This window comes from Gymnoscopelus braueri (assembly GCF_963280865.1).
Source record: "Gymnoscopelus braueri genome assembly, chromosome: 7".
In the NCBI taxonomy this organism is placed as follows: Eukaryota; Metazoa; Chordata; class Actinopteri; order Myctophiformes; family Myctophidae; genus Gymnoscopelus; species Gymnoscopelus braueri.
Window position 1 is genome coordinate 19,861,293 of NC_137608.1, and position 24,037 is coordinate 19,885,329.

Below are 24,037 nucleotides of genomic sequence, written 5' to 3' on the forward strand. Positions count from 1 at the left end.
TCTGTCTCTCTGGACTGTGTAACATCATAAATGTTTTAGATTTAAAAGCTAGAGCTCTGATGTAACTCAAATGAACCCTCTGTCCTTTCTGAGGTGGCGTAGGAGAGAAGTCATGGGTTACCTCCTTCCCCTGAGGAAATGTATTTTCCTAGATGATATTATAGGTATTATAGACATGGGCATAATAGCAAGTATTACCCAGAATGTAAGACCTAATTGCACAGAGTTCTGTGATTTTCTATTACAAACCACCATCCACCCCATAAAAGAAAGAGATTTTGTGTTGCATTGATTTGCTTCTTAAACCATAACACTGTCTAAAAGTAACGACCAAATAATCATCAAATTCCCAGCTCAAATGTTCCTCCTGATGCTCTGAAGAACCACAGACTGAAGTTGTTTGTTAAGGGTTGAGTATAAATGGGCCATGCAGTGAATTCTTTCTTTTGTGCTACTTTACTGGCTAACACAGTGGGGATAATTGGCAAATACATTTTAGGGAAACATACTTCGCTGGCTTTAATTTGGAGGATGTCGTTGTTTACTGCCATTGTTTACAGATCTTCTCAGGGTTCAATTTGATGGTGGTGATCCACGCCTCTGCTTTTGATAACAACTTTATTCTTTTTTTTTATTAATCAATCAAACAATTCCATTGCGAAATGTTGATCCTGGTGTCGGATAGGACATCTACTGGTTGACAAGTGGTACTGCCAGAAGCTCATAAGCACAAGCAGGGATTCTATCTCGAAAGAGCGGGAGAAGTCCAGGTTAGCGCCGTAGCATATATATATTAAATTGAATTAATATATCTCTGCTTAATGTTTTACCTTGATAAAGATGCTACAAGATAAGTCTCTTCTTGTCTCCCTTGTAAAAAGTGTACAATATCATCATCTGCATTACATAACTGAAGAAAATGTAATTTTCATTTCATTTTTGAAAAACTGATTTTTGAATTTATTATATCATCACAAGACCAAAACAACCCAATAGAGAGTCAACACTGTTGATATACATACAAAAAACATCATAACAATAGAATCCTTGGTGTTAATCCATTTGTATCTTTGAGAGTGTACAAATGTAAGCAAATGGATACTTAGGGCGTCCATTTGGTTACATTTGTACACTCACAGAGTTAAATTAAGACTCAGGATTTTAGTCTACCCAAAGTAAGCCAGTAAAAAAAAAAACGATTTTCAAAAGACAAAATGGTGGGAGTTGAAAGTGTCTGGCTCTACCAGGAGCTGAAGTCAAAGTTAGTTTTGGCTTTGGCCTTCTTGGCGACCACTCCGCTGGTAGAAGGTCCACTTTCCTCCTGAGTAGCTGGGCGCTTTCTGTATGGAAACAATAAGAAACAAGTGAATAGACTGTAAAATTAAGCTCTGGGAGTAGACAAATATAACTAATTGGATCGTTACAGGGCATACAAATGAAATCAAATGGACCCTTAGGGTTAAATGGACACTTATGGGTCCAATTGGTTAAATTTGTTACAAATGGATAAATTAACGATTTTACTGTGTACAGTATACTGTATTTATCCGTGAAATACACATTGGAACAATGACCAGGTTTGATGGCCTGTTCAAAAAAAAATTATGCTCAACATTAACTGCCGTGTGCAGACAGACTGGCATGTTCCTGCACCTTTTGGATCCATTTCCGAAATATGTAATGTTCCTGTTTCAGCTAGCGGGGAAAATTGGAGCCAAAAAAGAAGTAGTACGAATTGTGCCAGAATACAGTAATGTTACATTCTAGTTCGCAATTTATTTAAATTGATAAACTTGGACCCCCCCAAAACAAAAAGTATTGTGTTGTGTTGCATAAGTGCCCCAAATGTATTTTTTACTGTCAGCAAAGGGAACCTGCGAGAGGAACAAAGCAGCGAAGACGATAAATTCTCATCAACCACAGTTGTCTACTAAGTAGCTCATACTGTAGGTACATGGACATATCTGCAAGTGCACAGTCTGAAAGAATATTATACAGATTATTTCATTAACTAACTTCCGATTATGCATATGCAAGCCATTTAGTTTGCGCTGAGGTAAGCATATTTACTCTTTTTTATAATCAGTTTCTGCTTATAAACTAGTACGTTTCTCTCAAGGCTCGTTTCGTGCATATACAACTTTTATAAATGAGGCCCCTGGGTACTGCCTAGGGCACGCAGCAGGACATTTTTAGTTGCGTTACCGTAAAAGCAAAATAAAGGAGAGTTGAGTTTGTAGTGTGTGTGTGTGTGTGTGTGTGTGTGTGTGTGTGTGTGTGTGTGTGTGTGTGTGTGTGTGTGTGTGTTTTTTACGTTGTTGCAGGGTTGATGTATTTCCCAACACCTTCTTTAAAGGTCTTCGGGGCCTGGCCTTCTTTGGCTTTGTTCTGGGCAGCATTCGCCTGCTCTCTCTCCTCCTTCTGCTTCTGAATCTCCTGTTCTCGTTCGGCTGCGATCTGAAACACACACAAGGACAAAATGCAATTTCCCAATAGCACGTAACCGCGTGTATGCATTATAGGGCTGGGCAATTAACTGAAAATATATCAAAACCGACATTTAGAACCAATAAACTACTCAATCTTGTTCATGTAGGTTAACCGAATCATTGAGAAGCAGGGGGGGGAATATTATCATAACCCTTATATATTATATACTAACGAATCGACGCAAATAATTCAAATAGATTTTTTATAATCCACTAAATCTGATTAACAACTTAACCCTGTATTATACGTTGTTGTATAATGGTAGCATACAAAAATAATGAAAATAGCCGATCTACAAGCTCGTTGTATTGTGACACGTTGGGAGCTTGTAGATCGGCTATTTTCAGTATACGCATCTATCTACTTTTAAATAATTGTTCATTACTCATAATCGAGCCAAAAGTTTGAAATAATGGTGGTATTGATTTGAAGTCATATCACCCAGCCCTAAAGCGGAACATGAGCAAAGCTAACATCAAGCCAGAGGGGACGATCACACAGAGACGTGTAGCTGGAAAACATATCGCCAGCAAACACATTGTTTTCCTATGGTACGATGCACCTGCCGTGCGGTCCTCCCTTGCGCTGTGCGTCGCCTTTTTCAAGCAGTAATAGACTCGAATAAAAGTTTCAATATTCTCAACTTTTCAGCGCTATTCAAAAATAGCAGATGTACAAGCTCGCAGTGCGGCACAAAGTGAAGCGCTGTGAGCTTGTATATCTGTTCTAAACCACTGTTCAAATCCTGAGTTTTCTGAAAACTTGTGTTGCTATATATATATATATATATATATATATATACTGTGTAGCTAAAATCTAAAATAGACAGGTGAAAATAGAGCATGCTTGTAGATCTCCTATTTTCTGTTCAGGACACTGTCGTACATCAGAATATAAATTAAGTATACAGTATACATGTGATCAAGTGATACACATGTGGCACACAATGTATTAGTAAACTGAAAGCCTGCTGTTTATGTTCTGTGTGGATATAGAATTACGGCATCATAATTATGATCCAGGCTCCCAGTAATTTTCTACATTCAGAGATGCAGACACAAACCTGGGCATCAGCTTCTTCATAAGGGTCCACAAACACGGTGGCACTCAGGATCTTAAGTTCTGACTATGGATCAAATAATCAGAGAGTTAGACAGTTAGTTATCGTCATTATCGTCCTTAATCAACAATAGAGTACAAATAGAACACAACTGTCCATGTTCGAGGGTGGGTAAACCAGATTCTCTGTCGCTGCACTAGCAATTCCTACAGGTTGGTCAAACTGGTAAAACTCCTCACTGTCAGGTGAAAAGAAGTGGACTGGCGGCCTCACGTGTCTTCGAGGAGACGCGTGCTCTCAGATCAAAAGAAAGTGTTTTAAATTGTGTTCTCTGAGCACAAAGGGGAGAAAAAAAGCGGGTAAAAAAACTCTGTCTGTGGTGGAGGATAGATCTTGAGGTTCACACAGTAACGCTCCAATTTTAACAGGTCAGTTTTATGAGAACAGCAGATGCAGGTGCAGCAATCGGGACAAAGTACCAGGATCAGATTCGCAAAACCTCATGGGAGGAAAAAAACATCCTGTATCCACCCATGATGAAGTTATGAGAGCCAGCCAATCCTCAATGCATTTCTATTGTTTTACTTGGGAGATGTTAGTTGGTATCCTTGCAAATATTGTAGAATTCAAATAGATGATTTAAATTTTTTCATTGGAAATATTATTCCTAATTGAAAAATAAAGACAATAGCAATTTCATAACATAATGCAGGAGCCTGTTCTTTCTTAGTTTTTACATTTAGAAAATGTTTGTGAGGTCGGACCTGGTATTTCCATTAGATATCGACAGTGAAGATTCAACACTTGGAAAATGACACTTGTGTCATCAGTTATGAAGTCTCTTGTTTTCAGAGAGTTTTGCCACAACACCACTACGATGCAAATCCACTCTCACTAATTAAAAGCAATATTAGAAATGGTCTCTAGTGACTGAAATAAACAAAACAAAAAGCCTGCGTTGTTCTGTTGTAAAATATAAAGCTTTAGCCACTTAAAACCCTCTCTGTCCTCTGTCCACTCCATTTTCCCCTTAGACCAAATCTCTTAGCTGAAATATATGATAAAATATTGTGTTGCAACACGTTGTGAGCTTGTAGATTTGCTACTTTGGGCATATGTTCACCTCAGAATAGGGACGCTAGGTTTCAAGTAGTTACACGCAATATAATATCTTGCCCGGACCATAAGTAGCATTATTTCATACCTTGGGTTTGTCAGTTTTCACATCAGCCTCCACATTCTCCAGAGCTGTGATCGTCTCAAATCCACCTACGACCCTGCACAAGAGAGAAACAGATGACAAACTCTCACTCTATCAAGATGACTTGTCGTCTAGACGTCTGATAGCAAAATGACCTGGGTGTCTGATAAAGCCTCCCTTAGCTTTAATCTCCATGAATCAAGATCCGACAGAAGCTATTTTGTCTCGACAATCATGTCTACCCATTAGGGCATGCTGGTATAATCTGCTTTAATGCATGTTATTAGAAATGGCGTGTATGAGCCCTTCAAAAGCAAGTCAACAAAATTGCCTGTTGAAGGCGTGTTGCATTCAATTACTGTGAATTGTTGTTGTTTTTTGTTTTATATTCATGAGCAATAAGCCTTTATTGGTAAGTACCAATTTGCCAGTAGATGAAAAGGGATAGAATCTATTCTGCACATCTCAACAAATCTTGATATAATGGTGCTGGACCAAAAACACATACTGTAAAAAAAAGATAATTATCGTTCCCGGCGTGAAACGTTGTTTGTTTGATTAATGAAGCACAGGACAGCAGACCTTTACCTTTCTTTAATTAACAAGGAATGTGTCATAATTTTCAGCACCAATTCAAAATGAGCAATTTGTTGTGTATTCACTGACTGGTGCACTATTTACTCAGGCAACTTCAGTATATATTCCTGTGGGCAGACGGGACTAAAGATGACTGCTAAAAGCAAATAGCGCACAGGCCTTGATGGGAGGCCCAGCAAACAACTCCTGAAGATATAGAGTTGGTGTCAAATGTTAACGGCCGAGGGGGGCAGGAGGGGGGTTTTGATGGCTTATTGGCTGCCATGGTGAAGAGCAGGTTTAACAACTTGTCAAATTTCTTGACTGAAATGTTTCTATCCAGCCGTTCCCTCGGAGCCCACCGTTACCCCGTGATCAGAACTACAGTGTGTGTGTGTGTGTGTGTGTGTGTACACAGTAAAATCTGCAGTGATCATTTATCCATTTGTAAGTCAGAGAGTGTACATGTTGTACACTCTGAGTTAAAGTAACACTGAGGATTTTACTTTGTATATATACGGTATGTCTTGTCTGTACACCCACTTGCTAGGGGAGGGAGGGGGGGGTGCTGCTCTTTGCACATGTGACCCGTTGCCACGTGTAGCAATCTCTGCTTGTTGTTTGGGCTTGGGGGGGGGGGGGGGGGGGGGTATGAACTGCATGGTAGAACGAGGGCAGTTGATTTCCCTCAAACAAATAGGACCTCAAGTGTGTGAGCTGCTTACTGTCACAACAAGATGTTTTAGTCTAAAACATCTTATAGATCTAATAGATCTATAACAAAAGGGAAAGGTTTCCTTAAAAAATGCATTAAGAATATACATGTAGGTGGTTTAAAAAAACAATATTTCTGTGTGTGTGTGTGTGTGTGTGTGTGTGTGTAAATTAACCTAATTGACTTGATGCGTTTCCAACATGCATGGGATGTCCTGCCATTTGCTATGCCAACTAATATAGCCTGCAATAACAACGTTGTTGTTCAGAGCAACAGAGAATATGAGGACATATTTACATTTTCAACTAATGTTTTTTTCGTAAATAAATGCCATCCTCATGCTATAGTGTCACACAAAAGTGGCAAAAATAGCCGATCTACAAGCTCACAGCGCGTCGCAATGCCAATGAGCTTGTAGATCTGCTGTGTTGTCTATGGGTTTTTATAAATATTGAACCAATGATTAACAAGAGCTTGTGACTAAATAACTACATTGTGGCTCAGGAGGTAGAGCAGGTCGTCCATTGATCCGTGGGTCGGCGGTTCGAATCCCAACTCCTCCTGTCCACATGTCGAAGTGTCCTTGGGCAAGACACTGAACCCTACATTGCCTCCAATGATTCGGTCGGCGCTAGCTTGCCACCATTGGTGTGTGAATGTGGGAAAAGTGGGGACGCTGGCGTCGACTGTTCGCCGCTCCACCTCCCAATGCCCCCCCCTGTATGAATGAATGAACCATTGTAAAGCGCTCTGAGTAAGTTTGAGTACTTAGAAAAGCGCCATATAAATGCAATTCATCATTATTATTATTAAAATTAGTATTTTGAAGAAGGCAATGTCACATGAAGCAGTGGTTCTCAAACTTGTCAAGGACCCCCAAATTGACACTTATTAGCCCACGGACCCCCATTTCAAAAGATATGCCAGGGACCCCCATAAGAGAAGATTTTTTTACGGCTCTAGCAGTGATTCTCAACCATTTTAATTTCAAGGACCCCCAGTTTGACATGCATTAGGGCTACAGACCCCCATTTAATGGCATTTCTATCACTTGGACCGCAATTTATATTGTAAAATCTATGTCAATTTAACTCTGAGAGTGTACAAATGGAACCAAATGGACCCGTTAGGGTCCATTTGGTTCCATTTGTACACTCTCAGAGTTACAGACCCATTAGGGTCCATTTGGTGCCTAATCTATCATTTAGCTGGGGACCCCCTGGAACTCCCTCAAGGACCCCTGGGGGTCCACGGACCCCACTTTGAGAACCAATGACATGAAGGACCAGTTCATATTCACATTTTGAGAAACGTACTTCTCTGGAGAGGTCTTGCACAATTCTCAAGAGGGTCTGAGAAGTGCTACCACCTGTCATTTAGCCAGAGGGCCTAGATTAGTATGGTTTGGAATAACTGGAATAGCTGTTAAAACAGGACTTTTAAGTAGCCCAAACACTGTCAGAATCCTCAAAAGAATACCAATTTGCAAAGAGCAATCAATGTTAGGCCCGTCACATTTATTACATAATCTCCTAATGCAATTATTGGCAAGATCATTTTCATGTTCAATGTTCAACATTTTCAAAACCAGCGGTAATAGCAGATCTACAAGCTCACAGTGCGTTACGATTTTAAAGAACAAAATTATGAAATGTGTTTCGTTTTTCACACAGAACCAGGAGATAGCGCGATCCAAATATTTACTGCTCCATTCACTTCCTGGTTAAAGTATTTGGGAAATATTCTGTATCTCATATCTCATACATATGTTTTACTATGTATTTTTGGCGAAACATGCTATTTTCAACTGGGTATAACAAGCAAACGGGAGGTCGCGATGACATTTTTTTTCACGGAAGCACAGTGAAACCGTCCGTGATTAGCAACCATCAGGGGATCGATCATACTGAAGTGACTATTCTGTGGTTCTTGAAAGATTAGTCAGAATGCTTAAAAATGCTTGCAGAAGCTACAGCCTGTTTTAGAAAACCCCTGGCAGTGAATGTGTTAATATCGGTCATTGTCAGTCATTCAAGTTATTTGTCATATCTGCTCCGTGCAGTTTTTGTTTACAAAGACTGAAAGATAAACTGACATTTTATACATTCAAATGTTCAATGGCAAAAACACAATTTGCATTTATTTGCAGGACAATTAATGGTCAACTAAAATACCATGATTATGAAACCCCTAGGCAACGTTTTAGGCAGCAACAGGACACAGTTATGCTGCTAAATGAAAGCCATCTGTAACCAATAACCAAAGATTTCTCCATGACCAGTTACCTACAAAGTGAAAACTACACCGATCACATTGAAAACAGAGCCCAGACTTACAGTTTAATAGTCTACTAAACTTCCCACTGCTTTGGCCCACATAAATGAGACCAAATGTTCCAATAACCTAATTGTTCAGGCATCTGGGTTTATGCCCTGTGTCACAACTGGGGACCCCATATAACAAGTAAATGACACCTTTGAGAACGGGTGCGTGCCAAATGGCCATGTGACTTAGCAAACGGAGTGCAAAAAAACAAGTGATTATTTCAAATGTCAAAGCATGAAGGTGTTTGTCGTGGCCTGCTTTTCCAAAGCAATCAGATTCACCAGACCGCTATCTGGACAACACCGCTTCTCCCCAATATATTGTAATTAAGCAATAGTGGTTACATTATATGAACCCATTAACACATCCACTGCCAAGGGCTAATCTCATAATGTACTCACCAGTGCCAAGGTGTTTTTGTTGTTTTTTTCATGTCGCCATAGATCTTGTTAAAATCCTTAAGATTGAGCGCTACACGGTCTGTTTACATCCGCGAGATCTCCCTGTATCTCCCAGTGAAAACCACGTGTCAAACGGGGCATCCATGTTTGAGTTAGAGCGGATTACGTTAAACAGTGAAATGCGAGGAGAAAAAACTACAGGAAGAGAATTGAGTTTCAGTTTCGTCTGTAGAATGGGAGCGGGCGTGATCGTGAAAACCGGATCCCAAATAATTCTATTTCCTGTCATCAAACCGGAAACGGAAGTGGTTAAAAAAAATTCCGAAAGTGCACCCGGACCGCGCATGCGCGAAAAGACCGCAGCCCGTAGGGCTACGGTCTCGGCGCTTAACAGTTGGATTTAACGGCCCGTAGGACTACGGTCTTGGCGGTTAATGTGTTAAGACCGGAAACGCATACAGTGTCATTTTAGATTCTTTAGCTATAAGCGTTATTTTATACTTTTGGCTATTCAAAAATAGCAGATATACAAGCTCATAGCGCGGCACTGAGCTTGTAGATCTTGAACATTTGTGCAAATCTTTGAATACATATATTCTTTTGAAACAACATTTTTAACTAAAATCTTTGCTTCTGGAGGTCCCTGGAACACAATATTTGACAAATGTTCGCTTTAAGAAATGTATTCAAAGATTTGCACACATTTTCACGATTTTAAAAAAATAGCAGATCTACAAGCTCACAGCGCTTGTTATATCGGTGCCGTGCTATGAGCTTGTAGATCTGCTATTTTTGAATAGCCAAAGAAATATAAAATGACACAGATACTTTCCCAGTCTAAATGGGTTAGGCCGGCACGTATTCTCACGCTCGCTACTCAGAGGAAAAGGAGACGTACCTTCCAAATATAGTGTGCTTCCTGTCAAGGTAGGGGCATGATCGGAATGTTATGAAGCTGAGAGAAAAAAAAGAAAAAGACAAAGAAAACCCACTTTGTTAGAACACGAGACAATCAAATATACCTGAGGTATGCATTTTCTATACTCATGCTTCCAGGTGGTGGACTATCACTCATTACAAGAACAGTGCCAGCAAAAGCACTCATTTCCTGAACAAAGCCAAGGCTTAAGGCTAATTTATACATACTCAAAAGGACCATGTTGTACTGCAGAAATGCAGAGTTTTACATTTTCAGTTGAAAATTCCTCTTTTGTTGTGCGACAAACTAATAGAGAGCCTCTAGTGGGAAGAACCCTCGTAATACAAAACGCATACAAACGTAACATATACAAAATGTATAATAATCCTGATTAATTATTATTCACATCTCTTACAATTGGGACTTGTTGGTGTTCGGGCCAGAGTTGGCCATGCTGAGGACCCCCCGACCTGTGTGGGACAGGTTGGGCCGGAACTCGTCTTTAAAAGGCTTCCCCCAGAATGACTCCCCACCTGAAGATTTGGAGAGAGAGAGAGAGGAAGGCATGTACAGAGATAGCGGGATGTGACAAAGAAAAGAGTGATGGACAAAGATGAGAATTTTAGAAAATACCACCCCACAGGGTGACCCCTTTAATACTCCTCAGAAATCTAAACATTTTTGTGTCTCAGACGCTCTTATTCAATAGCATTTAACTGATCGTGAGAGTTGGTTAACTGCTACTGAATCGGACAATTCCAACATAAGTGCAACAACCTGCACTCGGGCCAAATCCATCCTGTCAGCTTATTTAGCTCTCAACGGGTAGAGAGGTCTGTTTCACTGCCCCGGGTTCTGCCAGCTGCATGCAGACTTTTGCGTGTCTGCGCATGTATAGACATTGCATACTGCCAGCCTGTCTACCCTTTATGGGCTGTGTGCAGCCATACACTTCCCCCGGTGACATTTCTGCATAATTTATCAACTGGTTGACATTTTGCATCAGTATGACTGGATGTTAGACGGTGGAGTTATGGTGGCTGGTTCACGGTCTTCATATAAGGTCACTTTCTGGGCCCTTATCTTGTTCAACAGTAATGCAATTCATCAGTCAAAGCTTAATTTCCACTGAAGCTTATTTAACTTCTTTTTATTTAACAGTCAAAATGTCAAAAGTAGAACCTTAACTTAAGCTTAACTGGGTATAAAACACAAACAATCTTGAGAATGAGAATATACAACTATAGCTATTAGTGTTTTCTTAAAGACTTTGAATGAGACTTGCTCATTAAAAGGATGACAGGGACTTTGAATCGCTCATTAAAAAAGGATGACAGGGAATACTTAATTGTCAGAACAAAGCATCGCCTTGATACCTATCATCTGTGACTGATGGGGCTCAGAAGATCAAAATCGGAAGGTTCCCGGTTCTAGCCCCGGCTCTACCTGCATTAGTATCAAAGTGTCCTTGAGCAAGACACCAAACCCTTAACTGCTGCTGATGAGCAGGTTGGTGCCTTGTATGGTTGCCTCCGCTGTGTGTGTGAATAAGTGAATGTAATGCACCTTTTAAAGTGCTTTGGATAAAGGCGATCTATAGTAAACGCTCCATTTACCTATCTGTATAGTATACTGTATGAATTAGAACGGATTTGTAGACGGACAAGGGGCAGTTGACCAGCTTGCATCTTTTCAGCATCTGACTGCAACATAGTTTCAGCTCCCTGCTGCACATTTCTTCAGGTGAGACATTTTATAAGGATTTACAGTTTGAGCAGAAACCCCACCATGTTGCCTTAAATGTCACTGATCAATATCTGCTAGCTTGCTTGATGTGTATTATTCTCCTTTACGTTAGCTCTTGAATGTGTCACTGCCATCACTTTTTGTCTTTTTCTTTCATTGTTTCGTGGGCTTTTATTTTGTATCTGTTGATTCTTGTGTAGAACTTGCTGTTTTATGATTGTCTTTGTAAAAAGTAAAATGTTCATTAAACAGATGTTTAAAAGGGGGAGGGCGTATGAGGCAAAATAACAGAGAGGGGCAAAATAGCGATAAGAGAGCAGTGTACCTATGAGCCATCAGAACACAAGAGCTTGAAAACATTCCCGGAAACCATTACCGTAGGGATTATCACTTGTACAATGCACACAATTCTCTCTCTGGTTACACTAAACTAAACAGTGGCCCAGAAAAGTTGCCTGTGAGTGTGTGTGTGTGTGTGTGTGTGTGTGTGTGTGTGTGTGTGTGTGTGTGTGTGTGTGTGTGTGTGTGTGTACGTGGGCATAGTGTGTGCACCCATTTCACACCCAGGTGACTTAAAGATGTTTGCCCAGTGGCCAGGAATTCTGCACTCTCATAAATCTGCCATGGTTGCTTCATTTTGCTGAACGCTCCAAGACACAGACGCTCTGTACAGATGACGGCAAGGACTGAACCAGCCAACCGCAAATTTCTTTTCATCAGCAAGTCCCTCTATAAATCTTCATTAACGTTCCAACATTTACTTCTTTATCAGATAAGTCAGTCCATTCTGACACTGTGAGGCATGTTATGTATGTCTGCACTCTTGTGCCATTAAGGAGTATATTTAGTAACTTTCTTGATTCGTCAAGTTATGAATGCGATCTGCACAAAAATACCAAATGGGAGCTATTAATATTGCAAAAGCACAAGGGTTATGTAAGCGATGTAAGTGCAGGTCTGACCTTACCTGTGCCAGTACCAGTGGGGTCTCCTCCTTGTATCTAGAAACAGAAATCTCACAGTTAAAAAATATTCTTGGGTTAAAGGACCATTGGTCTGCCACACTTATTCCATTGACAACTCATTGAATACTTTATTACAAATCACTGCTGACAATTCTGCACACCATAATGTGGTTTGTTTGACTTAATGCATTTTAAAACACAGATTGATTGAACTAGGTGACTATGGTCCCCGGAGAAAAGTCTGATTTATACAAACAACATTTTCAAATTCTTATCTATCCAATGATGTTTAGCCAACACTGACTCAATTATCCAGGTAAGTTCAATACTTTTTTTTATTATTTTGGACCAAATATAAACTAAGCAAAGTAAAAAAAATACAGCCATCAATGGACAAACTGTCTATAAGGCCGATGCTGTGAATATACAATGACAAGTGCTGATGCTGGTATCGTCCTTTGATTTATGTGCTTTCTTTTTGGCATGAACTTTTCCTTTACCCAGATTTGGCTGTACAAAACACCTGCCTTATCTTAGATAAACGGTGCACACCCACTCTGACTATTTCAGCCTCAGGGTGAGTGGTCTGCTGGGCCTCTCCAGAGTTATGGAACATCCTCGACTAGTTCTTGGAAGTAAAGATTTCATTTCTCACACTCACAGCCTCTTGATGAACTGCTTTAAGGGACTGTTTACAGTCTCCCGTCTGTAAACAGTGCTAATCTGAAGGCTGCCTTGCCGAAAAATGGTTCTCTGTGAGGAAATGATTTCAAAACTCACATAAGCAATATAGCAGCCACCACTAATACATACAGTATGTACGCATCAACAAACAAAACAATAAGTTCAAAGCATCACAGGGTTTCCCACTTCCCAGTCTAGGTGTGGAAGTTTAGCTTAGAAAGAGGTGCTAATTAGAGAAACATTGACTGCAGACTGTGGTAGAGAATGATGGAAATGATATTTCCTGCAATACCATTGAATGGGCGTTACCTGGCAAAGCTGATGCTGATTATTCCCATTATTGCAATGGTAGCGAGGATATAAAAGGAGCATTTGCAACTAGCTTATGTCATTACCATGAAATTGCGTATGGACCGATGGAAGACGGTTCCATCGTAGTAGCCTTTTTTACACAGACGGACGAAGTTCTCTCCAGCTTTCGGAACCTAAAAGGGACAGAGGAAGGGATGGGGGGGAAGGAAAAATAAATAAAATAGATTTGGAATATATTTTATGTGAAAAAACTCAAAAATGTTAGATTAGTCTGGAACACACAAAGACACACCCCACACACACAAAATGCTCTTCTAGATGGCTCGCCTTCTATGTGCTACGCTGCAAGAACCCATAAAGGTTTCCACCCTTGCAGTCAATTTCCTCAAGTCTTCCAAAGAATTTTGTTTCTGCATTCATTCGTAGACTTTTTTGTGAGCTTACTGTTTTTGTTTCCCCCTATCTTAAAGATCATCAACATCCCCTGGAGCGTGATGGCATCGAGCACCATCATGTTTTGTCTTCTGTTGCTGATAGTAGTCATTGTTGCCAGCTTTGATCTCAGACTTCATGTGGCCAAATTTGGGCACCGGTTTCAGCCTGATCAGACTTCAATTATGAAATTTAAGTTAATAAAGCACAAGGACACTTTGGTAGAGGTTTGGGTTGTGTAGTTACCTTGTCATGATGTATAGGCTCCTCACTGACTTCTATTGTACGGTAAAACGGTCCTTGCATCTCCCCTACATGTGTGTTCATTGATATCAGGTTGCTACGGGATGGTTACCCAATATTTCTGAGTATTTGTCGGCAAGTCTGGCGTCATGGACATCCTCCGTATTTGGGCGAGGCTGACATGGAACTCCAACATAGTGACATCATAGTGATGACACGAGTGTCAAGATAGCGCATCTTTAAACCAGACCTCGGAAGAGTGCGAAGCAGTTATCAGGATAGTTCCATGTTCCAGTCTGACTACAACAGTGATCTCTTGGCTGTGTGTTTGTGTGTGAGAATTGTTTAGTTGCATCCTGTTGTTGACAGAAACGATGACCGACAGCAAAGATAATGACCTCTCTGACAACCAGAGTGAACACAGCAACGACGGGGAGGCAGAGGAGGTGGAAGAGAATAATGAGATTGAGGAAGAGACAGCCAGCCCTGTGGGCAGTGATAAGGTAGCAGAAGAAGGGGATGACCTAGAGGATGAGGAAGATGAGTATGATGAAGAGGAGGAGGAAGACGATAGCGAAAGGCCCCGGAAGAAACCCAGACACGGGGGCTTCATCTTGGACGAGGCTGATGTGGATGATGAGTGTGAAGATGAAGATCTATGGGAGGAAGGAGCTGAGGACATTTTGGAAAAGGAAAAGGCAGAAGTGTCCAACAAAGACCCTGCGATTCTGAATGAGGATCACTCTGGATCAAGGAGACTTCAAAACCTCTGGAAAGATTCTAGAGAAGAGGAGCTGGGTGAATATATTATGAAGAAATATGCTAAATCATCTGAGTATGTCCCAGGAGGATCCGAGGAGCTGTCTGATGACATCCAACAGCAGAAACTACTTCCTGGAGTCAAAGATCCTAACCTTTGGACAGTCAAGTGTAAGATTGGAAAGGAGAGGGCCACTGCTATAGCCCTGATGAGGAAGTTCATCGCCTACCAGGTTACTGACACACCGCTCCAGATTAAATCAGTCGTGGTTCCGGAGCATGTCAAAGGCTACATCTATGTGGAGTCATACAAGCAGACCCACGTCAAGGCGGCCATTGAAGGTGTGGGAAACCTGCGCATGGGCTTCTGGACCCAGGAGATGGTCCCCATCAAGGAGATGACAGACGTCCTCAAGGTGGTTAAGGAGGCCACCAACCTCAAGTCCAAGTCGTGGGTCCGCCTCAAGAGAGGTCCGTACAAAGATGACATTGCACAGGTTGATTACGTGGAGCCAAGCCAAAACACCATCTCTCTGAAGATCATGCCTCGGATAGACCGTGACAGGATTAAGGCCAAGATGACCCTGAAAGACTGGTTTGCCAAAAGGAAGAAGTTCAAGAGACCTGCACAGAAGTTGTTTGATGTTGAGAACCTGGGTGAAGTGAGTCAGGATGGTGACTTTATCATCTTTGAGGGGAATCGTTACAGCCGCAAAGGATTCCTTTTCAAGAGCTTTCCAATGTCTGCTGTGATCACAGACGGAGTGAAACCCACACTGTCAGAGCTGGAGAAGTTTGAGGACCAGCCTGATGGGCTTGACCTAGAGATGGTCACCGCGTCATGTAAACAATGTCAACACAACCTCCAGGCTGGTGATAATGTGGAGGTCTGTGAGGGAGAGCTGATTAATCTGCAGGGGAAAATCCTCAGCGTAGACGGGAATAAGATCACCATTATGCCCAAACACAAAGACCTCAAGGACCCGCTGGAGTTCCCTCCCCACGAGTTGAGGAAGTATTTCCAAACGGGAGACCACGTGAAGGTGATCGCTGGGCGTTATGAAGGAGACACTGGCCTCATTGTCAGAGTGGAGGAGAACTTTGTCATCCTGTTCTCTGATCTCACCATGCATGAGTTGAAAGTGTTGCCGAGAGACTTGCAGCTGTGTTCGGAGACGGCATCTGGTGTAGACGCTGGTGGGCAGCATGAGTGGGGAGAACTGGTCCAACTGGACCCTCACACCGTGGGAGTCATCGTCCGATTGGAGAGAGAAACATTCCAGGTGCTGAACATGCATGGTAAAGTGCTGACGTTGCGCCACCAGGCAGTGACCAGGCGGAAGGACAGCCCCTTTGCCGTGGCTCTGGACTCCGAACAGAACAACATCCATGTCAAGGACATTGTCAAAGTCATCGACGGCCGTGAGGGTCGCGAGGGTGAGATCCGCCATCTATTCCGTGGTTTTGCCTTCCTTCACTGTAAGAAGCTTGTGGAGAACGGAGGCATGTTCGTCTGTAAGACACGACACCTAGTACTGGCCGGAGGAGCTAAACCCAGAGATGTGACCAACTTCACAGTAGGAGGCTTTGCTCCCATGAGCCCTCGCATCTGTAGTCCAATGCATCATCCAGGAGAAGGCCAGCAGCATAGAGGAGGAGGTGGAGGAGGAATAATTGGGCGGGGCCGTGGCAGGAGAGACAATGACCTAATTGGACAGACCATCCGTATCTCCCAGGGACCTTACAAAGGGTACATTGGTGTGGTGAAGGATGCCACAGAGTCCACAGCCAGAGTGGAGCTTCACTCTACTTGTCAGACCATCTCTGTAGACAGACAGCGTTTAACCACCACGGGAGGTAAAAGACACAGTGGTAGGACTTCCCTCGACGGTCGCCGCACCCCAATGTATGGCTCCCAGACTCCCATGTACGGCTCCCAGACTCCCATGTACGGAACTGGCTCGAGAACTCCAATGTATGGCTCACAGACACCAATGCACGATGGAACTCGTACACCCCACTATGGTTCACAGACACCATTACATGATGATGGGGCACCAGGACAGAGTGGGGCTTGCTGGGACCCCAATAACCCCAACACACCTTCCAGAAACAATGAGTATGACTGTGAATACGGCAACGAACCTTCACTCTACCCTCAGCCGTACGCAGAGACCCCTAATCCCCAGACCCCTGGGTACCCTGAAGGCCCCTTGCCACAGGTCAACCCTCAGTATAATCCCCAGACCCCTGACACACTTGCTACGTACAACACAGAGCAGCAATATTCTCCATACGCAGCTCCAACTCCGCAGGGCTCCTGTCAGCCCAGTCCCAATCCTCAGATCTACCAGCATGTAGGGCTGGAACAATAACCGCATTACCACGGTTATGTGATGCATACCACGGTATTGAGCTCAGTACCACAATAAAAAAAATATTTTAAACAAATTATAAACTTTTTTTGTATTTTTTTTTGTTCTTGTTCTACTGGTTAAGGTTTCAGGAGTGCATATAGTGTGTGATATGAAATGTCAGCTTAGCTTACAATATAAACAACACTGTCATATCTTCTATCCTATGTCCAAGGGCTTTGGGAAGAAACAAAACTTCAGGATCGTACGAGGGACAGGACTACGGGGGATTTATTTTGTGTGAGTATACATTTTTTTAGGCTTGAGTACTTGATATCTACAGATAACGGTCAACTGAACATAACAGTTGGAGTTTGCGCTACTTGCCTATGTAGTAGAATGCCTTGGATACAGCCGGTACTCAATCTAATGTTAACATTGCAGATTTCAGCCAATTTTGGCCCTTGATCCAGGCAACATGGGGCAGTGGGTGAATTTGTGGGTATAAAATATCCGCTGCAGGAACTATGTCCAATGTAATATCCTATCAGGATTTATATTACCCCTCTGGATTTTATTTGGAGCTGCTGTATTGGAAATAAGAGCAGCTCATTCATTATTCCAGTGAAAAGAAGTGGGTTACAGCTTGTAGCGATAACCCCTTCACTTTGAAACCAAGTGGATAAGTCCACTCCGTCCCACGTGTATGAACACAGACAGCGTGTTTACCCGTTTAGACGTAGCTGCATTGGGAACTCCTTATATGGTTATGGCTGAGTCATGGTGCCAATTTTAATATATAGGATATTATGGATATTATGTGCTATATCTCTGCTGTCTGGCAGAAACCAGCCAACTCCAAAATGTTCATTTATCAGGAAATGACAAAAAGAAAACAAAAAGTGGAGTTAGGAGGTTTTGTTCATCATTGATAAGAACAGCTCAATGGACCTCAAAGCTCACAATGAGGTTGGAGATCAAAAGGGGGTGGAGCCTGAAGTCAGCAAAACCAGCTAACTCCTATGGAAGAAGCTTGCGACACACATTTTGTTTCACAGCCTACTTCCATCTGAGACTCTGGTAGCAGAATCGATGCAAGACGGCGTTTCATTTTTTCAAGCTACTTGGCAGGTGATTGGATGATCCCGACCCTAGCGGCCGCTGATTGGTTCGTACACGCAGCGCCCGGGCAGCTCTACTCCCTGAGCGATCCCAGATCAGGGTGTATTGTGAAACTCAATACCGCCCTCATCTGGCTGAGTCATGTTAGCTAACTCCATCCCCCCCCCATTGGTGAACTGAACTGGTTTGGCAGAAAGTTTGAGGATCCAATATAGTTAGCTGGTTTTGTCAGAAGCGCTTTTTAATACTTTTCATTGGTTCAATATTTTTTTAATCTACACTCAGACGTAAAAGGTGTTCATTAGCACTGATTTATGGGAAAAAAATGCAAAAGCAGAAAAATGGAGTTAACTGGTTTCTACCGGACAGCAACGATTATGCTACACTAACTCCACATTTGTACCAGACAAATCAAAGAGCCAGCTAACGTTACCCCTTCTGATCCTTTGGCAAAACAGGCAAAACCTATCAACATTATACTGGACTGGTGGCTAGTTTTAACTCCCTACCCTGGTTACACACATTTAGACACCTGGGACCTGTTAAGTCCATTTAAATAACTGTTGGGCTCTAAGGAGCAGCTCCCCTCAAACAGGAATTTAAACTACCTTACACTACAGTAACAAATTATTTTCTTGTAGATTGGCTAATTTTGGCAGATTGGCAGAGAGATGTGTAGAGGGTGAAAACAGAGCAGACCTAGTGTAGGGCCAATATGCCTATCGACGCCAGGATACGTCTTTTCAACGCGCTCACACACTTGGACTTGGGCGTCTTGTTACTCACTGTTTGATGTTTGTTGATTGTTGCATCTTGGCGGATTGAACAGGTTGATTTCGAACAGGTCGATGTATGGAATGAGTCGTGTAAAAGTTTCAAATGATAAGGGGGGCGGGGGGCAAACAAGAACAGGCTCCAGACTTAAACTAAAATGGTTTCAAAACAAACAGGCGCAGCATAAGGGTTCAAATAAACTCAAAATAATTCGGTTCAAAGTCTTTCATTCCTAATCTGCGCTGTGTGTGTGTGTGACGAGCGAGCGGTTGAAAATCTGTTTCTCCTCTGGCGTCCTGCTACACACAGCTGTGGCCTGATTAATAGGGAACCATGGTGCCATTTTCCAAGGCGACCAGTGGGGGCGCCATTTAGTCAAAAAATATGAAATCAAATTAAATGGCTCCTACATAACCGGCCCCTATTGTTATGGGCATGCTCTAGTAATAACAATACAAAATCAAAACTGGAGCCATACAAAATTGTTCAAAACAAAATCAAATAAACACTTGTGAGGTGGGAAACAGGCATGGTGTATATAGGCCTGTCTGAATCTTCAGTGCTTAATTTGAGTTTGGCACCAGCAGGCAAATCTTGCTGATGGGCCTTTCAAGTACGCTGGTTTTTGTCTGAAGACGCACACTTCTCACAAGTCCTCTTGAGTCTGGCATCGTTTCCAGGACTCTAGCCAGCATCCAGGATCCTCTTGGTGCATTCGTGTCAGCTATGATCACGATGTCTTCCTTTTCAAAGTTCCTGCGGATGAGGTTCCATTTTTGACGTACATTCATAAGAGGTAGGTATTCTTTTATCCATCTAGTCCAAAATAGATCTGACAGGTACTGTACTTGTCTCCAACGGCGCTTTGCATATACATCAGCGGCCTGGAACACTCCTGGTGGAAGGATCGGCTGCTTTTTAAGTAATAACAGGTGATTCGGTGTTAATGCTTCCAGGTCGTTGGGGTCACTTGAAACTGTAGTGAGTGGGCGGCTGTTGAGCATGGCTTCCACTTCACACATAACTGTATGGAGACTTTCATCGTCCAGCGTTTGTTGTCTGGTGACTGATAGCAAGATCTTTTTGAGCAAACGGATTAATCGTTCCCATACTCCACCATGATGGGCACCAGCGGGTGGATTAAATATCCATTTGACTCCTTTCTGCTGTAGAGTTCTTTCTATTTTGTCCAAATTCCATTCTTTCAAAGATTCTTTCAGTTCCCTTTCAGTGGATATGAAGTTAGTCCCATTGTCTGACCGTATTTCCATCACTTGGCCTCTTCGAGCAATAAAACGCCTGAGCGCATTAATGCACGAGTCTGTATCTAAAGAATGGGCCACTTCTAGGTGTACTGCTCTACTAATTAAGCAGGTGAAAATGACTCCATATCTTTTGACTGTGGTACGGCCTCTTTTCACCTCAATAGGTCCGAAATAGTCTACTCCTACTTGAGTGAAAGGTGGTAGGTCAGGTGTTATTCTATCTCTTGGCAGGTCTGCCATCTTCTGTTCTCCAACAGATACATTGAGACGTCGACATGTCACACATTCAGAAAGAATCTTTCTTGCCAATGAGTTGGCACATGGAATCCAATATTTTTGTCTCAGTAAGGAGAGCATGTGGTTTCTCCCACTGTGTCCTACTTCCTGATGGATCTTTCTAAGAACGAGCTTTGACACATGATGGTCTTTTGGGAGAATGGCAGGGTGCTTTGCATCTTCCGGCATGGCTGCTCTGCTTAATCTCCCACCCACTCTTAATACCTTGTTTTCAAGTTTGGGATCAAGTTTGTAGATTGAACTGTGTTTCTGCACGTTCAAACTTCCTTTCTGTAATGTTTTAACTTCCTCTTGAAATCCTTGTTTTTGACAGAATTGTACAACGGCCATCTCTGCTATGTCCAGTTCATCCAGAGAGAGGTTGTGTACCTTTACAGTGTTTTTGAATTTTGTCATCTCTACTTCAATTGACTGTCCTTGTTTGTCCGTGTCTGATTCTTGAATTCGCATCAGATCTTTCCTTTTTCTACTCAACTGTAAAAGGTGAGTTCTCAAATACAGCATCCATGCCACAGCTCTTTTCAATCTATAGAAACTTGAGTAGTGGTGTATGAGAGTGCTAGTAGGATCTTGATCTGTCATCTGGATGGTATTGACTGTAACTTTCTCTCTTTTGACTTCAGGATCGTCGGCTGTTATGGGGGTGAGATCAGCAGGTAAGTTAGGCCATGTCTCTTCCTTTTCCTGTAGGAAGTCCGGTCCCTTCTTCCAGTTTTCACACTTTAAAAATGCATCAGCTGTAAGACCTCGGGACACATGGTCTGCAGGGTTGATCTTGGTGTTCAAGTATCTCCACTGCTCAATAGAAGAGTGTTCTCTGATAGTGCTGACTCTATTAGCCACGAAAGTCTGAAACCTCTTGGTGTTGTTCCTAATGTATTTCAAGACTGATGTACTGTCTGTCCAAAATACCGCTTTTCTGAGTGGAAGGTGTAGCTCAGCCTCCAGCATCCGGTTTACTTTCACTGCTAGTACTGCGGCAGTAAGTTCCATTCTAGGTATCGTAACCTGTTTCAAGGGGGCGACTCTTGCTTTTGCCATGATTAAAGAGGTGTGAATTTGGTTTTCAGCATTGGTCATTTTAAGGTAGGTCACAGTACCATATCCTGTCTCACTTGCATCACAGAAGTGATGAAGTTGGGCTGACTTGATCTTGCCAAATTCTTTAGATCTAATACATCTTGGAATGTTGAAGTTTTCCATTTGCTGTAGTCCAGTGAGCCATTTATGCCATGATCGACAGAAAGCCTCTGGAATCCTGTCGTCCCATCCATAATTCAGTTGACATAACTGTTGCAAGATGTGCTTTGCAGAGAATATGAAAGGAGCTAAGAACCCCAGAGGGTCGTACACTGAACTTACAGTGGAAAGGATTCCTCTTCTTGTGTAAGGTTGATTTTTCATGTTCACTTGGATTCTGAATGTATCCTCTTCCACGTTCCACTGCACTCCAAGGGCCCGTTCTACCGGTAGGTGCTTCTGATCCAAGTCAATATCTTTTACCTCTGTGGCTCGCTCTTCCTCTGGAATAGAGGCCAGCACTGTGCGGCTGTTGCTTACCCATTTGGTTAGGCGGAAACCTCCTTGAGCACACAGGGTTCTTAATTCTTTAGATAGTGCTATGCAGTCCTTCTCACTTGGCACAGACTTAAGACAATCATCAACATAGAAGTTTTCTTTAACAGTGTTAACTGCCACTGCTGAGAATTTATCCTTATTATCTTCAGCAGTCCTTCTCACGGCGTAACTAGCAACACTGGATGAAGATGTCGCTCCAAATAAATGCACTGTCATTCTGTACTCTACTAGGCTGTGACTGATGTCACCATTTGGCCACCACAAGAATCTAAGAAAGTTTTTGTCAGCTGGTGTGACTTTCACTTGATGGAACATGCCTTCTACGTCTGCCATCATTGCTACTGGTTCTTGTCTAAACCGGATCAAGACGCCCAGCAGTGTGTTGGTTAAGTTTGGGCCTTGAATAAGCTCATCATTTAATGAAGTTCCTTGGAATGATGCAGAACAGTCAAAGACTACACGCAGTTTGCGTTTCTTTGGGTGGCGTACTCCATGGTGAGGTAAGTACCAGGTCCTTCCTTCCTCTGGATTTAACTGCTCTCGTGGTACAGCTTCAGCGTGTCCCTTTTGAATGACACTTTCAAGAAAGTCAGTGTACTCTTTGTGAAACTCCGGATCCTTCTTGAATTTCCTTTTAAGTGACATTACACGCTGCTCTGCCAGATGGCGGTTGTTAGGCATTGCTATAGCAGTCTGCTTGAATGGAAGGTTTATTTGGTAGTGACCATCTTTCATTTCAGTAGAGTCAGACATGATTTGCATGAATCTCTTGTCTTCCATAGACATTTCTGCCTTCTCCTCATAACCCTTTTCTGGGAAATCATAATTGAATTGTTGGATCATGAGGTCATTCAAATTGATTATTGATATGCGATTGCCGAATATATGGGTTGGCTGCTTATGGCTTATTGTGGGTTCGTGTAGAAGCCCATTAACCACCCATCCAAGTCTTGTCTTTACAGCGTAGGGCCCATTACCCTTGCTATTAATTACTGCCCAAGGTTCCATAAACTTAGCTGCATCATTACCAATCAGGAGTCCAATATCTGCATCAATATATGGCAACTTAACCTCTTTTAGGTAGCTCCATTCTTGCACATCAACCTGAGTGGGAATTTGCTCCTTGGTTACAGGAATTTCTGTTTGAGTATAGAGTGGTGGCAGTTTTAGAAAATTATCTTCTTCAAGACTTGACACTTCCAGCCCATTGATTCGGTTAATACTTATGACCTTTTCTTGTCCTAGAGTACGAAGTAGGATTCGAGTTGGTGTCGCTTTGGCATTCAGTTGCTTCCTTAAAGCTTCAGTACAGAAGGTTCCAGTGCTTCCTGGATCAAGGAAAGCGTACGTTTGAAGTACTTCATTGGAATTTGACAATTTAACTTGCACAGGAACAATTGACAGTTTTTGTTGGTCACCGGCCCCAGTATGGATAGGCCTTTTCATGGTGACTAATGCACTGCCTACTGACATGCTGTCAGTGTTTGGAGTCGTTTGACTTGCATCTTTAAATTCAATGTGCAAAACAGTAGGATGCTTCTTTGTACATATTTTACAAGTCATACGTCTTTTACAGTCCTTACTCATGTGACCCTGAGTCACACAACCGAAACATAAACCATTTACTTTAAAGAACTCAACTTTGTCTTTGTGCATTTTCCTTTCCAATTCCTTGCACAGGTCTGTGCTGTGGTTTCCTTTGCAGAAGAAACATGTTTTCTGTTGCATGGCTGTAGAGCTGCTTGTGCTTGGCTGTGACTTTGGCTCTGAGGATTCTGTTACTGTGGCAAAACTGCTTTTATAGTTGCTTTTAGTGTAT

At 42.3% G+C, this 24,037-nt stretch overlaps 2 protein-coding genes across 2 annotated transcripts in view; one reads left to right on the forward strand and one right to left on the reverse strand.

Moving 5' to 3' along the window:
• Nucleotides 1–247: 247 nt before the first annotated feature.
• The window catches only part of ppil2 (peptidylprolyl isomerase (cyclophilin)-like 2), a 39,690-nt gene continuing 15,900 nt past the window's right edge, over nt 248–24,037 (reverse strand). The window contains exons 13-20 of the mRNA XM_080432751.1: nt 13,478–13,567; nt 12,401–12,434; nt 10,103–10,220; nt 9,667–9,723; nt 4,755–4,827; nt 3,554–3,616; nt 2,315–2,457; nt 248–1,340 (exon numbers count right to left, since the gene is read on the reverse strand). Coding sequence (XP_080288877.1) covers nt 1,241–1,340; nt 2,315–2,457; nt 3,554–3,616; nt 4,755–4,827; nt 9,667–9,723; nt 10,103–10,220; nt 12,401–12,434; nt 13,478–13,567 — 678 coding nt within the window. The 3' untranslated portion in view covers nt 248–1,240. The remainder of the gene's footprint in view (nt 1,341–2,314; nt 2,458–3,553; nt 3,617–4,754; nt 4,828–9,666; nt 9,724–10,102; nt 10,221–12,400; nt 12,435–13,477; nt 13,568–24,037) is intronic.
• LOC308088223 (transcription elongation factor SPT5-like) lies at nt 14,444–17,203 on the forward strand (the record flags this gene model as incomplete). Its single annotated transcript, XM_080432630.1, has 1 exon — nt 14,444–17,203. The coding sequence occupies one exon, from the start codon at nt 14,444–14,446 to the stop codon at nt 17,201–17,203; it is 2,760 nt and encodes a 919-aa protein (XP_080288756.1).